This window comes from Ambystoma mexicanum, chromosome 7p (assembly GCF_040938575.1).
Source record: "Ambystoma mexicanum isolate Mex_15411 chromosome 7p, UKY_AmexF1_1, whole genome shotgun sequence".
Lineage (NCBI taxonomy): Eukaryota > Metazoa > Chordata > Amphibia > Caudata > Ambystomatidae > Ambystoma > Ambystoma mexicanum.
This window is the reverse complement of record NC_090939.1, coordinates 345,530,259-345,547,544: the sequence shown is the minus strand read 5'-3', so window position 1 is coordinate 345,547,544 and position 17,286 is coordinate 345,530,259. Positions and strand designations below refer to the sequence as shown.

General features: G+C 40.5%; 1 protein-coding gene across 4 annotated transcripts in view; it reads left to right on the top strand.

Moving 5' to 3' along the window:
- NCAM2 (neural cell adhesion molecule 2) overlaps positions 1-17,286 on the top strand; it is a 1,850,180-nt gene that overhangs the window by 1,580,079 nt on the left and 252,815 nt on the right. For all 4 annotated transcript variants that reach the window (XM_069636393.1, XM_069636392.1, XM_069636394.1 and 1 more), the window contains one exon: positions 16,345-16,525. In XM_069636393.1, coding sequence (XP_069492494.1) covers positions 16,345-16,525 — 181 coding nt within the window. The remainder of the gene's footprint in view (positions 1-16,344; positions 16,526-17,286) is intronic.

Below are 17,286 nucleotides of genomic sequence, written 5' to 3'. Positions count from 1 at the left end.
CGATTTCTCACCACTCTTACCACACTGTGCTGATCTCCTGTGACGCTACTAGCATGCACCAGTCTCTCCTGCATTGGAAACACATTGTCGCTAGTGGTCAGCAGTCAACTATCCTTGGACTTGAAAATCGTGCGAGCCTATTGTAAAACTTCCAATCAAGTTTAAAGCCAAGTCGCCGGAGATCGCTTATGGCTTTCGAAATCCAGATCCTGTGGTGTGCTGCTCCATATCCCAGAAAAGGTTGGTGGATGGTGCTGGCTCACTTTAACCGTATCCTCCTGTATGTTTGTATGCAACAAGCTACTGTGGGGCCTTTCACATCCAGAGCCGCAGAACTGGCAGAAGGTCATTTCATGATGGCACGGGCAGTCCAGGCTGCACCTCAGCATCTGCTCATATGAGCCAAGCACACTGGGGCATTTGCAGGGCATGGCCTGGTGGCTGTCCATGTTCCCTCCCCCAAAATGCGCAGGTGCGAGATGAGCCAGGCTGGCAACAATCATGCAGGCAGCAGCCACTAGCCATCACACCACCCAGGCGTAGTCAGGCTGTTCTGGGTGATATGTGCATTTAATGTATCCTTCTCCCAAGAAAAGAGGCTCTGGGTCCCGAGGCCTAGCAAGGAAAGTCCTGTGTCCACGTGGGTCAGTCCAGGCCTGGCCATAGGGTATCTAGCCATTGGAAGTGGAGGGTGTGGGGTGCTGCTCCATATCCCTGACATAAATGCATGATGAGTAAGGATATGTTTGCACAGCCCCTCATCTACCAAGTTGCGGCAGTTTCGGATGTTATCCTGAGGGGTGGAGATGGTGAAGTTGTCCATGGTAAATGGTGCAGTGAAAGGGAGAATCTGTCATCAGATGCCTTCAAACTATTAACGAGCTAGCATATATCAGTAGGACATGTGTCTTTACATATCTGAACATAGATGTATGTTCTCAGAAGTGGGTGGTGAGGATGTTTGACTTTCCCCTATTAGAAATGAATGCTTGGGTGAGCTTGTCAGCAAGTTCATGTAAGGGTGTGATGTCTTTAGGAATTACATGAAGTGCACTCAATTCCTTGACAATTTTAAATATTCCAGAGGAGGTGTTAATGTAAGTGCCGATTCTGTTCTGAAGTATGTGTTTTTCTTGTATTCATGATGCAATATCCTCTGACAGGTTGTCTGCGGAAGAATGGGTATGCCCCCAACTGTTCTCTAGGTTTGATCAGTACTTTTCTGGATGTAGAGCTCATCATAAATCATATTGCTTACACTTTTCTGCAGGGTCTTGCATTGTTTCTGCTTAGTTGGCAGTGCATTCTGTAGGGATTGGGTAACATCTTTGTGCAGAACATCCAGTAGGGAATTTGAATCTTGACAAGAATCAGAAATGGCTGAGGAGATAAGGTATGTTGGAAGCCATATTCCTTTATTTTCCTCAGGAGTCTGTAGGAGCCAACTTTAGGCCTTTTTTGAGATTTTTGTTTGACGTTAGGTGAGTAGACACACTTTTTAAGCATCCTTTGAAGAAGTGGCCATTTCTAGAGGAACATTAGTTGACATGATGGCATTGAGAGAGTGTCCATTGTAGTGAGAGGCTTCCTTAACCCTGGAGACAAACACCATATTATCCATAATGTACTTTACAGGTAAAAGCGTTTGTCAGGGGGGAGGCAAGCCAGAGAATTAGGCCTCCATAATCAGAACCTGTTTAGATGTAGCTATAACAATGAGGAGGTCAGATACATTTTGCAGAGGGGCATAGTATATCCAGGAGTTAGTTTGGCCACTTTGCACATTACAGATGTGTTGTCAATTTTGCATTAACAAGTGAATGATTTCAGGCAACATTTTGTCTAGAATATGGAGAAAGAGTACCTGTCTCCGTATATAAGGGCTAGTTCCTCTCTGGGATTGTTCAATTGGCTGTTTGTAATCTTATTTTATTGTCTGGTAAAGGTTTACCATCACCAGTGGTAAAGGTGACCACGAACCAAGAGTCTGTGAAGGAGGGGTGGCTATTTGCAGCATTCCTTTCTTCAGGGTGGACCTAGCATTTATAGTCCCAGGATGGTGGAGTTACAATCTTTCTCTGCGTGGACAGCTTTCAGGGAAATGTTAGGCTGGGTAAAACATTGGCTGTGGGGACTGTTTGGGGGATTCCTCCTACTAATGTCTATCATAGGAAGAGGGGCTTATGGACAATCTGAGCAGAACCTTGACAGGTGACAAAATAATAATAATTGATGAGTGACCCTGTAGGCGCTCTGAGTCCTGGTTATGTGGTCTTTGTCACTGGGCCTTTCCCTCTCTGGATTAATAGGTGTTATTGTAATAGTTGTTTGGAAGGTGTGGGGGTTTGGGTTAGGAATACAGGAGTCTGTTTTGATATAAAAGGTTGCAGTGTAGTAACAGGTGACTGAGTAGCATGTTTGGCCGTAACATGATATTCCATTGTTGTACATGTTTCTCATGACCTTATACTGTTGAGGATGTAAATTGTCCAAATAAACTCGTCATAATTAGGGATTGGTTTCTATGTGGAGACAATCCTATTTCGGGTAATAGACCATTTATACATTTGCTTGGAATAGAGGAGGCTGCCAGTGACTCATTCTGTAGCATCGTGGCACCAGTGGAAGAAGATTGGTTTTTCCAGTAGAAGTTGTGCAGTAAAATGTATTTTTCCACGTTCATGCTAATATTGGTCAGGTTATGAGCGATGAAACAGTGGGAACATGTATGAGTTTCACTAGCGATCATGGTAGACATCTGGAGGTAGGAGCGCAAAGGAGTGATCAAGGGTGGGGTTAGCTGAAGAAGAGGGACAGACTTGTTAGGGTCTGCCACATATTGTACATATGAAGCAATGGAAAAAGGGCTGCGATCACGCTGAGTGTAAGATTTGTAGTAGTAGACTACAGGTCTAAGTGGCAGGTCTAATAATATGGTGAATGAGCTTTTGGAAAACAAGCATTGTAAACAGGTCTGTTAAAAGTAAACAATTTGCGAAAAACAGTCGGAGAGACGGTACAGTTCATAATAAAACAGCCCTAGTAGTAACAGCCAATATTTGAAAGCAGGCTCACAGACAAGAATGTTTTTATTTTTTTTTATTTTATTTTTTTAGAAAATGTAGGCTTAGCCACAGCAATCAATGATTGAAAATGGGCCTAGAGTATGAAGTACGACTGATGTTTTTAAAAAAGGAATCAATTTCATCTTTTGGAATAGAACTTTCTGGAGTGTATAACTCAGCATAACATTTTCTGAAGCATTCAAGTATATTGTCAGGACGGTGATGAGATATACCTTGAGTGTCTTTGATATGTGAAATTTGAACTCTTTCTTTTTTAGTTTTTAAATATGAAGCTAGCGTTTTGCCCGCTTTGTTTGAAGTTTGGTATATCTTTGTTTTATATTTGAGTATGGTTCCTGCTGCAAGTTCTGTTATTTCTTTGTTAATTTCAAAACATAGTTTTATTACTTGTCGTAAGTTTGTTGAGTTAGTGTCCGCATAATAGCTTTGTTGTTGATTTGTTGATTTGAAGGCTTGCAGGCGTTTAGCAGAAACTCTTTATGAATATCATTTAAGACAGCCCGTAGTATACAATTATTACATCCATATTGTATGTACTATGTTACTCTTTTGTAAAGAGACCAAAATGGAAACACAGAAGAACAATAAGGCGTATACTACAGAAACTTAACCATTTGAAAATATCTTGCCGGAATAAACGTGACATGAAGGAGACTAGAAGCAATCCTCCAGTGCAGTGTATATTGAGGAGAGGAGTTAGCCTGTATGGTTATGGAGGTGAGGAGGTTGGGGGCTGGGGAACAACAGTCACAGCCATGACGCTTACAAATAAGGATTGTTGAAGTAATAGTGGCAAAAAGTACAGTGTTGAGAATTTTTGTTGTGATCTGTGACAATTTTTCTGACTGACCACTTCATTCATCCAACACATTATAGATGGTCTTTCTATTCTCTCCTTCCAACAATCGTCTACCATATTCACCATACCCAAGACTGACTTTCAATTTTACAATAAGTTAATCAACTCCTGCCTTGATGCACTAAATCATTTCTCCTATGAGATTCTTTCTCCAGACACCTTTAGACTACTACAGCTAACCATGACAGGTGAGGTCAGAGCCTCAAAAATATATAATATGCTAACCTCAACATTTAATATGTGTCCTATTCGTCTGAAATGGGAACTTGACTTAGGATATAAGTTTGAGGACCACATATGGCTCCGCCTGTTTTCTAAAATCAAACAAGTATCGGTCTCAGCTAACATTACTCAACACTACTATTTCTTTATACATAGAGCATTCATTACTCTGGCTAAATTAGCGAAGACTAACCCGAACTACGACGCTAAATGTTGGTCGTGTGGCCTATCTCCTGCTACTTATATGCATATGTTCTTTGAATGTTCATATATTGTCAAATTTTGGTACGATATTTGGAAATGTATTCAGCGCATCTTCTCTGTAGATGTTCCGTTTTCTCCTTTAAGCATATTTTTGGGAAGCGTAGCCATTACAACATATATTCCACCGGACTCTGCTAGATTATATGACCTACTCATATGCATAGCATTAAAATGTATTACAGCAAACGGGAAAGACTTTCAATCGCTCTCTACCAGGGCATGGTGGAATGCTTTATGTCAAACTCACAAATTGGAAATGTGCATGGCTAAAAATCTTAATACAATCCCTAAAAACAACGCTAAATGGTACTATTTCACATGTTATCTCAACTGTTTCAATGCAACTGCTCATGGCTCCTGAATATACATTCCTATGCTTACTTTACTAATCGAATGATTATATTTATATAGAAATGCTTGTTTTTAACTATCACTGTAATAGAAGAATCAGTTTTATGCAATAATCTGTTATACCCATCTTCCCCCCTCCACCTCGCTCCCTTCTGTTTCTAGTATGTTAGCTGTCTGTTTCCCAGTTTTTTCTCCCCATCTCTCTACTCATATCTCCATATCAGGTACTCATTACAGATATGTATTATGTTAATCCAGGCTTAATCAGCACTATCTACAATTTCTACCCCATTCTTGTTCAATTTAATGCATCACATTTTTATATATCTCCAATACGGTTAAACCCTGCCTTGTTAAATATAGTTATCTCTGTTCATTCTTTATGTTTACCAGATCTACTCTAAGTCTGTAATGTGCTAACACAAGTAATAATATCTGTATCTTGAATAATAAAAATTATTAAAATAACAAAAAAAAAGAAAATGGGCCTATAGACAAGATGGCAATTTAAAGCCACAACAGGCAGTTGATTTTTGGAAACAAGCCAAAGTGCAAGAAGGCATTTGTTTAAGAAAGCATGAAGAGTAATAGCAATACATTTTTGAAAACAGGACTACAGGTAAAATGCATATTTATAGGACAGCAGGCACGGCTGGGGACACGATGCAGTTTATAATCAAAACACGCTCCATAAGACCCTATTGAAGCAATATAGTACTTAACAATTTTATGAAAAACAGGTCAAAGGGGTTGATAACGTTTGTAACAGAACAGGCATAGTATTAACAGGCACTTCCATTTGAGGTGCATGAATGCCAAAAAAAAAAACAATACAATGTGGTAAAAACAGGAAACCAGCCGCTAAGTCCATTTGTGTGAATTTGGAAGTCTGTATATGAGTTAAAGTGGCATATGGGGCCCTTTAATGGAAATTCTTTTATTTTGGAGTCTGTAATAAGGCTGTTTGGATTGCTACTATTATCAGCTTGCATCTCTCCTGAAGATAAAGCCTGCCCTCACCCTGCATGAGCACTCAAGGCGAAGGAGGTGTACCTTTTAGTCTGTGCCTGTTTCACCTTTATGATTGGGATCACTCCTGGTATAGTAGTAGTGTGCGGCTGAGTAGTCGGTTTAGCCAATACTCATCCCTCCACTCCTGCACAGACAGCAGTAAGGACTTATGATAATCCTCTGTAGTGGCATTGCAATGAGGAATCATGGAAATCTGAAGTGACTTCAGTGTCTAATGCATGTAAACCCAATGTGTCTGAATGTGAAACTATGTTGTATAAATCCCTGATTAAACACTAAGTCTTATTGTATCAAGCCTCGTGTAAATTGCTTGCCCATTTACTCTGATACTTGAATTATCAGGTCGGAAATGAACCTTCAAGGTACTGGGTAGCACTGTTAAGGTTAGTGTCACTCAGTCATTTCCTGATGAAGCTCAGGAATGGGTGCTAAACATTGAATTTGCCTTTTTAACAGTCTAGTCCCCTGAATGTTCCACTCCAGTGGAGCCTATTTCCTGCCCTTGTGTGATATGCCCACATCTTGATACATAATTGCCTTGAGTAGACACATCTCTGGAAATGGCGGAGGTCCCAATTCTCCAATATTGTGACATAATTTACAACTCTACATACAAAAACAAAAAAGAAAACGTCAAGACAATATTGAGAAATATATGAAGCTTCCCACCTACATTTCAGTGAGAAAGATACATGCTCTTACTTTACAAATCAAGAAGTATACAAAGGAAATAACTTTATTTTTCTTTCGTAATGTTTAGTTCTTTCGAGACTTGAGCCTTGTATTTCCTCTCTTGGATTTCAGACATACAACTGCATCTCTCATTTATTTCTAGTGTCCTATGTGTGCAAAAGCAATCAAGTGTTCATGCATTTCCCAATGGAGTGATGACAAGTGTCCTCATCCTATTATTGTAAATAGGTTTCTGAAATAGGGCAAGCAATTATGAGGCAGGGAGGCTAAGGATAATCGCAAATGGGAGTTTAAGACTTTAAAAATAACATAATGTAAAATATAAAGTACCTCTTACTTTCTCCATTAATATCAATTCGAATTTGTGAATCCTAGAAGAGGCCCGGTGGGCTTTGGTAGTGCCAACCATCTTTTTGTTTTTTACTTAATTGTAATCATCTAAAAAAATGTTCACACCTGGAAAAAGTTATAACACATACCTGAACAAGGTACGTGTGTGAATCACAAAAAAACAAGTGTGCCTGTCAACCCGGTGTAGTTTGGCATAAACTAGAATGGAATCCAAAAATGTCCATGGAAATGTTTTTCAAAGTGGCCCCATATTACACCTCGTGAGCAAAGGTAGTGTAACCTCAACAAGTAGGGCTTGAGGATTCTCTGCCCAATAATATTTGGAATAAGTGGTCCAAAAAGTGAATCTTAAAGCACATAGGGCCTCATTACGACCCTGGCACTAAGGGATTACCGGTACCGGTAAGGGTACCCGTACCGGTAATCCCTTAGCGCCTGATTACGAGGTCCCTTTGCGGGTTGGAGACTTTAACGCCTGCTTTTTGCAGGCGTTAAAAACCAACCCGCAAAGGGACCTTGGTGCTAAGTACGGTGCCGCAATTTGCGGCACCGTACTTAGCGCCTTCCCCATTCCCATTGAGCCCTATGGGGCAAAAATGGGAATGGGGAAGGGCCATGGCGGCATGGGGAATTACCGCCCCGCCAACCTCGGAATGGGGCGGTAATTCCCCATTCCGCCATGGCGGAGTCGGTAAATTACCGGCATGGACCATGGTGCTATTAGCACCATGGTCCAACGCCAGGGTCGTAATGAGGCCCAAATTTCTCTGTATAGCGTTTAACAAGTAGTTACATTTAATACTAAAATCACATTGTGTGTTATGAATGAGAAATCAAATACTGAAAGCTTTATAACAAACAATTTGCTCCAAATTAATGTGGCGAAATGAGGAGAGATGGAAAAAAGGTGGCAGAGTTACTTGTATAGATGGGAAGACAACAAGGAAATCACATCACACAGAGACAAAAATCTCTCCAGGAAAACTCTGTAGGTGGGCACACGTTTACACATTGGTTTATAGCCTTATTTCTTTGAGGGAAAAGTTCAAAATAAAAATTGGCTCATCCATGGCTAGATGTTATGTGCATGTCGGTTGTGGGTATGTCAAAGGCAAATATGTACATGCAGACAAAAGTGCAATGCAATGGGTATTCCGACAAGTTAAAAGTTATCTTAGAACATTTTAACTTTTAACCTGAATGTTATATGTGTAATTGTTTACATGTGAATTTTTCAAACAGAATGAAAATATATGTGAATATGTGTGATGTGTTGTATAAGCAATTATATTAACCCTTTGACTGACGACTCCCCAGAATAATACTAACTGGATCACTCAAAGAAAAGGTTAAAGCCTTGGTCCCTAGAAATTAGGGTCAGGGATACAATTATGCCCTACCTTATCCCCAGTTTAGGACGTATACACACATCAGAAGGGCAGCATTGCTGTGTTGCCTATAATGTATACAGGGGTGAACTGTGAACCAAAAGAGACCCTGGACATTTTTTTCAAAGTGGCCCCATGGTACACATTTTCGGCAAGGCCAACCTTTTTCCTATGAGAACATGTGGACATAATTCAAATACACACTTTGGCTTTTAATTTACTTTAATGTTGAATATTGGACAAACTTGAATAATTTTGAATGCTCTGTGGACCACTGTGGTGAATGATTAGTATGACCCCATCGCCTCCAAACTCTCAACTCATGTAACCTCTCCATGCTCTTCTCCGTCAAAATCCCACTCTTCCACTCTTCCACTCTGGCACCAGGAATCAGATTATCGTCTTAAATGCGGGGGCACATATAAATCACCAATAACACAAAATAAATATAACAAGGTGGTGTAAAAAATGTGTTTTAATGAGACGAACTTGTAAATTCACAGTTGCCCATCTCTGCCATTGCATAAGCTTCCACCAGGATTACATTAGTCCATGCCAGACCACTGATATCTGGTGTAATTGGCCATGTTCAGAAATCAGGTTTAACATACACATTTTTGCCAACAGTTCGAGTGACATTTGTTTTATCTTTTCTAAGTTCGAGTGACAACTGGTTTCTTTGTTTTATCTTTTTTTCTGGTTGGAAGTTCTGAATTGCCTGTATGTTGCTACAAGGTTCTTTTATTTGATCAGAAATGCATCACATTATTCTCAATGTGCTGTCTGGTATGCCATTTTAACTTCAGACAGGAACTACAAATTATAATCAATGTTGAAACAAAGCATCCTTAAGAATAAAAAGCAGTACTAAGTGCAAGGCTTTCTGCGATTTACCTAGGCAAATGGATTGATTGATTGAATGATATTTTATTTCTATCACGCTCGTACACAAGTGTTTCAGATTATATCTAAAATGTTGTTGCTAAAGTTATTTAGACAGTACTGACCTTCACTCTTCCTTTATAGTGTGTAGCTATTTCCATGCTTCCACCTTGGCTCCTCCTTGCCCCTCGCCCCTTCTTTGCATCCATGGTGTTTGCAAGCAGAAAATACTGATGAGTAGCATATTTCAAATTACCATATGCAAACAAATAAATAAATGCATACATACCTACCTATACCTACATGCATATGCACATACATCCTTACATATATAATTAATCAATCACAGTGGCAGATATGAATGTGGATGCTGGATCGGTCACTTGCAAGATCTCAAAGCATGTGTATTTCTCTTTTGAATCGTATTGCATGTCGAAGTCTCAGAAGAGTTTTCCTCTTCTACACATTCTATTTTGACATTAACTAGGCCTCATCCCTTTAAAACACTGGTCACATGCCGAACTGTTCATTTATCAATGTTATAATAGTGTTGTGTAGGGAAATGTAATAGGGAAATACTTTTCCCTATTCTGAATTTCAACAAGGGTAGCTCCACATTTCATCATTCACATTTTAGCAAAGGTCTGAATTTTAACTAGGGCTAAAGGTGTGAGACTCATGTCTGTGACTCAAGGGTGTGAGAATCTAATAGATGCCAATGTTGGTATTGCACAGAACACATGCTAGAAAAATAATCACTTTGCTCCACGATGCCACGGTTGTGGGATGAGTTGCACTATAAATAAAACTAACATTAAACTAACATACTCATTTACCATATCCATTTAACATATAACAGATTCCCATACTAACAATTAGTGCAGACCAGTCCATCCTAGTTATATACACTTGGCGCAGATTGATGGAAATGCATTGTAGTTTGGAAATTAAATAAACTAAATGTGCTGGCTTATAGCTGTGCTGTGTCCGAATGGGTTGTGGCAAATCAGAAGTGTGGAATGTAAGGCCCATTCTGCTAAAGATATTGCATTGTTTAAGAGCAGGAAAACAAAACTGAGATGTAGCTATTGTTTCCGCTTCTAAGCTGTGGGAATGGACACGGTCAGAACATTCTTTGATTGGCTGACTGACAAAAAGGGAGGTGGTTTTGAATGGAACATGAGGTCTTAGAAAAAGGCTGGCAGAAGGAAAGGTATGGGCTTAGTCACTCACTGGCAAGGGAGCTGGCAGGTGTCTAAAGAGGCTTCATTCCAGCTGCTCTTTTCCTCTGCCTTACTTCAGGAGCAGAAAGGCTGGTAAAGGGTCGTTCCAGGTGAAAAAGGAGGGGACCAGATAAAGAGCTCTTCTGTCTGTATTTTTAATTTCAAGTAGTGTGTAACAGTAGTTGGGTGTTCTCATAGACTTAATACAGGTGTACTTAAGCCCTCTCATCATTTTGTATCTGACTATTGATCTGAATGTTCCTTTAAATGTGACTGTTTTTATGATTCTATACATCCCCATGCCTTCTTCCGCTCTCCTACGTCCTTTCTGTCACCTTATTTTGAAGGAAAGTGGAACCTCTTCCACTTTCTCATATTTCTATACTCCTACAAGATAGAATGCTTTGCTTTGTGGTAAGGTAGAGCTTTCTAGGATATACAAATAACTTGATTTCTCTTTCCCCAGACATGCATCAAATTAAGAATTGCAAAACGTCTATTTGATTGATGATATCTGGGTGGGTTTCCCTTTTTAAATATAATTTACAGCATCACCCGTGCAAGTAGTATACATATTCAGAGAGACAATGCTCAGTTATCTTTATCAATCCCTTCATCATCATCAAACACCAAAAATGAATCCCTCAGTTAGTCATTCACACCTATTGCAGTGCCACTCTCAAGACTGTCCTCTTAAATAGGCTATATAATGTAAACAAACAAGTCAATCTACCTTTGCTAATACATGCCTCACATTCCTCGTTAACAACTTCCAGCAAGATTCCAAGATGGCCACCATTGAAGGAGGATGTGCAAATCTTAGTTTGTATGCGGTCCCACTCATAAGGAATAATGTACGCTGTCTCGCACCCCCCAAGGCATGAAAAACGAAATGGGAGCAAGCCTTCACCCCCATCCATTCATATTGTGAAGTCCTGTGTGACCTTAAGGATTTTGGGTGAGTTTGAGCGATTTTGATGAGGCGCTGCACTACGGAAGGAGCAGGGGCCAGCATCAACCCATCAGGAACTTTAACAAGGACGCGGTTTGCTTCGGGAGGAAGAGGTATTTACAGGCACACAAGAAGAGAAGGAAACCCAGGGGTAACGCTGTGAGCCGCAAATAGATGTCTTGTCTTTATGATTTTGGCTTGCGACAGTGACTGGAACGTGAGGATTCTAGTATTCAATGACAGTGTCATTTGTATTGTGAAAGTAGGAGGATCCACTGCCTGCTCCATAGAGGAACTCCACAAACGTTAAAGCACCTTTGAAATCTACAGTGACACAGCAAGAGGGAGGATTGACTTCAGCATTTAAGGCCGATAGCGGTCACATAGTGAAACTGGGCGGACCCCCATTCCGCTTCTAAAGGAACGCATTTTTGCAATCCTTGGTGACACAACTACAAGTCGGTGACAGCCAGACAACAAAAATAGGAGTATCCTCTCCCCGCTCCTAAAAGTAGCACCAGGATCATTAAACACTTGTGAAATCCACGTAGACATGGCAAGTGCATACGTTGAGGAGGAGTTAGGGCCTGGCGAACAAAAGAGGATATATTGAGGACCATGTTATGGGAGTGGCACACAGGGAATTGAACATTATCATAACAATCACACATTACCATAAAGAACATCCTATTAACAATTTGCAAGAGGTCAGGACCTGCATTAGTGGGAAACAAGACCCTAAACAAGGGAAAAAGTGACCCTGATTGAAAGTCAGGATCCTCGAGGGAAAAGCACTACAGAGTTATACATGGACCCTCTTGGATTAAGAGTCTAAGGAAAGAAAATTATAAAGACTACTGTGTGAATAGGTCAGAGAGTTGGAGACAGTGACCACTGCAGCGTTACATGGAAATGATAGCTAATGTGAGCTACAAAGCAACAATCAGGAGGCAATCCAAAGACCTTAACCAATAGAAACTTGGGCAGTGTGCTCCCAAGAGGGTAAAACTAAGGACGATTATGTCAAATACTAAAGGGAGAGGACGCCCTAAAGGTATTTCAGCACCCTCCAAAGTGAACAGCCGGGGGGGGTGAGAGGACTATTACATAGTTCCGGCATTTGGATGGGAGGTGATCACCTGGCAAGACCTGCTCCCCAAGACAGCTCTCGCCGGTCACATCGACTGTAGAACGAGGAGGGGCAATGGCGATTTCAAAAGAGGAACTAATGCAATGCTTGCCTGATCATCAACAATGCCTAAGGGAAACCTCCATAAGTCTTTTCAAGAACAGATCACCAAATTAAGAACTGACATAAAGAGTGTGGTCCAAGAAATAAAGGGGGATCGCAAAATTAGGCAAACGAGTAAGCACGGCAGAATGTGCTTCACAAGAACTGGCAGAAAATGCATGGAAAAATAATGAAACAATGGAACAGCTCGCACGAATGACACATAATCTGAAAATCCAGTGTGAAGACTTAGAAAATAGGTTGAGGCGATCAAATATTTGCATCAAAAATGTTCAGGAGGAAATTGCTGATAAAGATCTTAAACACTTAATACAAACTTTGTGTGCAGACTTACTTTTAGAGATTCTGTTGGATGATGTTCTCCTGGATCGAATTCATAGGGGTGGGACCTGCCAGTCAAGAAACAGCGGCCCGACCCCAGACGTGTTGCCAGCATTTACTTCAGATGGCCAGAAAGAGGATGTTCTGAGGGTGGCTGGTCTACTAATGGTTCAGAAGTACAGCTTCATCAGGATGTGGCACTTTCCACCTAGTTCAAAAGAAGACAGATGAAACCGGTCACCAGCATCCTCAACCGAGGGAAGGTACTGTACAGGTGGACTTTTGCATTGGATTGCTATTCTCTTGGAAAGGAAGACAATTTCGAATAGCAACATGTGAAGAAGGGCTGGATGTGGTAGCTCCGGAGAGTAGAGATCTAACAGGGATGGCAGAGGCAGGAGGAGGAAACGCTCAGCAATGACGACGATGGGAATGGACCAAGGAAAAGCGAGATGGCAGAACCGCTCAAAAACTGAAATGTTGGGTCAAACGGAAGGACACGCCACAATCAGAGGGGTGAAAGTGGTGGGGACCAGATAAATCAGGAACATAGAACATTTTGGGAGGGATGTTTGGAAATGGGGGGAGAATAGGATCAGCGATGAAAGAATGAGGCCGGAATCGGGGGACCAAATTGGGATCTGCTACCTTTGTTGAAATCTTAGTGTTAAAATAGTGTTAAAATATCTCCCCTCAGTTGGTTATTCCCAGGTCGATCACCGGCACATGAACAGGTACTGCTGTGATTGTCACTAGGATGCATGTACCGACCTGGGATTACATTTGGGTGAGATTGGGGGGTGTGTTGGGTACAAGGGAGGGGTGGGAAGGGGTAACAGTGGAACCAACATCAGAGGTTTATATCGGAATAGTAGGTATGGGGAAGCGAACAGGGGAAGAAGAGATTCACAATTTCTTAGGAGTGAGAGGCATGCATTCTATTTTAAACTTAAGAAAGAAGGAATCCACACAAAGCATGGTGGATTTAAATGGGGCATTAAGAGTAAGGCACAACACAATGGGGTAAGATTGGTCAAACATAGTACATACTATGGGCTTTGAAGTGGTTAAATACACTATTCGAGGAATAAATTTGCCTGCAAAACGCAGTAAGTTAGGATCATTCCTGAGGTGGGAGAAACCAGACTTTCTTGCGTTCCAAGAAATGCACATTTGTAGAAAAGACAAAGTGCGTGTTAAATTACAAGGCTACCCACTGATATTTCAGGCTAATATACATGAGAACAAAGCGATAGTCCTGATAGTGTTAAGAACAAATCCTGAAGTGACCATATTGGACTCGATGAGTGACAAACAGGGGAGGTTTCTATTTGTGAAATTCTGCATTCAAAAGGAAATATTTACTGCAGCATCGGTGTATGCACCAAATGTGGGACAGGAACGTTTTCTGAGAACAACATTGCCACTGCTTGAAAAAGTGGTGGAAGGTCATTTAATTGTGACAGGGGATTTTAATGCAATATGGGATGCGCAAATGGATACTACTTGAGTGGGTTTTATGCCACAGATTACATTAACACAACATCTCAAAGACAAATTTACACAATTAGGATTAGTTGATGTGTTGCGAGCTAAGATGGGAAAGAAAACCAGATTCACATTGTATTCACATATCCACAAAACTCAATCACGGATAGATTACATTTGGATGTCAGCTAGAATGATAGGACAAATTCAGGAGTTGCTCTGGGTTCATTTGCACTTTCGGATCATGCACCCCTGGAGATTAGTTTGACCATGAAACCTAGGAATTGGGGGGCTATGGAACTGGGTATCACCAGATTGGATTCTAGCAGACACGGTCCTGTCAAAGGAGATAGAGGACAGAATTCAGACCTATTTTATGGAAAATTAGATTGTAGATACCTCCCCAGGGAATTTGTGGGATGCTTTTAATGTGGTAATTAGGGGGGAACTGATTACTTGTATACCCCTGAAGGAGAAGATGAGTCATTGACTCGAGGAAGATTTAGTTATGCAATTTAAGAACATTATGCCAAGATGAGTCATTTCCCTACTAGGGAAACACAGAAAACCTACAGAGCCATAAGAGGACAATTATAATTATTAAGAAGGAAAAAGGCAGAAAGTAACCTAATTAAAACTAAACAATATTATTATATAGAAGGGAGTAAAGCGGGTGGTTATTGGCACTTCAATTAAGGCAGACAGCAACTACCCAAATAATCTTCAAAATTACCTAAAGCGGTAGGTAATGAGGCGACGGATACAGAAGGTATCATAGGGTGCTTTAAAAGATTTTATGGAACCCTATATGCCTCTGATAGGCTTCAGGAGGATTCCCTGAATTCATATTTGAATGAAGTCGTTTCCCCCGAAATTATCGAATAATAACAGAGAGGAATTAGAGGATGAGATTACAGAAGTCCTCGCAGCCATTAAAAAGCTACTGCCAAAAAAGCCCCAGGACCAGATGGCTTCACAGCTGGGTTCTATAAGAAACATCAACACAATATATTTGGATTTTGGACATTGCTTAATGCCTCTCTCCTGTATTTTGCTAGTGGTGAGTTGAGGTGGAGGGTAGGGAGTGGGGGTGGAGGGTTAGGGAAGGGAAGGGGGAGAGGAAGGAATGTTATGAAAAATCTGAACTGCCAATAAATACTTTAAAAAACAGCTCACAGCAATAAGAACCCAAACATTTACCTTTAGTTAAGGATGCCTGGGTGGGAGTAGATACATTTTCATACCTCATTTAAACAGGGAATCAGGTTAAAAGACACTGTTCCAGTTATTTATACCCATTCTTCATTTAGCAGCAATCACAAACCATAAGAATTCCAGAATGTTCCTTAAGTTAATATCTGCGTATGCATGTTGAGCTAATTTGATCACTTTTGCTAGAGATCTCCTTCAAAGATAAAGATATCAAAATGTTTTTAAATGTATGTGAACAGCCAACAAAACCCATCAATATGCATTTTAAAAGATCCCTTTAGCCATGGGTCCTAAGGCCTAATGTTGTATCATTCACTAGATAGACACTTTAAAATCTAGTCTGGACGTTGCTGCCTGAGAAGGTCTGGAGGTGGCTGCCATATTCAATCATAGAGCCATCATGAAACATCACCGTCACAGGTGACTAGCTGTTTCAAGCAAATTGAAAAGAAAAAACAATTAACAACATAAATCCATATAAAGAATGTGTTGAGCTATCCGGCTCATTGTCTGAAAGGGCCAAGTAACATTGTATTGCACATTCCTATGAAGAATTTGCTCAACAAAGGACTAAAGAAAACATCATAACAAATATATGGTACCTTCAAGATCTCATTTAACTCTAAACGTTCTGAATCCCCTCCAAACATATGCCAGTCAAGTCTCTACATGTTTCATTTAATGATAATCTCTGATCTGGTATTTAATTCATAGTGCCAGTATTATATGGTTATCTAAATGGGTCAATCAATGTTTGCATCTTTACAGAAAGACAAGGAAGATCATTGGATGGAAAAGAGCATACAAGGTCACCGAGACCAAACGGTGTTGGAACATTTACAGTGGAACATGGGCTATGAAGTGCAAATTACAGCAGCAAACAGACTCGGCTATTCAGAACCGATGCTGTACGAGTTTACGATGCCACCAAAACCCAACATTATCACAGGTACTTTTAATATTCAAAACAGTTATCCATTGTTCAACCATACACTGTCTCGTCCCCAGTGCAAGACAGATTGTTTGCACCATACCTCCATAACTATACATATCCCACCTACTCGGAGCATTTGCCCATTCCATCATCTTGACTGTAAATTCAATCATGTGTGTCATGTGGCAAGAATTAACCTATCAATCATTTCGGAAGGCATATGTAAGGCTTTATATGATTATGTTGATAAAACACACCGGTAGACGATTATAATAACACACAGGCTGACAGACTTTTTAAAAATGTTTCATAGTCAGGTTTTTTTAAGCTTTCAATACGATTGTTGTTTTTATAACATCCCACAATAATGCACAAACTGCAAAATGGTGCCTGCTATTTTACAAACGTGCATTAATTTTCTTTGAGGGCTGACAGTGGGAATCATTTGAAGATTACTTTTAATTCATGCACTATATTAAATGGTTTTTAGCTCATCAGTGATGCAACCACATGTGGGATCAGTGTTTACAATGCTTGTTTCATAAGATCTTGTTATTCTTGGTCAATGTTTGCACGCATTATAATGGGCCTCAGTATGAATTTAGTGGATTTACTAATCTGACAATCTGCCTAAATCATTTTTTGAGACATAGGGCCTCATTACACGGAAGGCGGTAATGGTTAACGGCCACCGTTAATGGTAAAGGTGGCCGTTAACCATTACCGCCTTACTACGAGGTCCCTTAGCGGGTTGGTGTTTTAACGCCTGCTTTTTG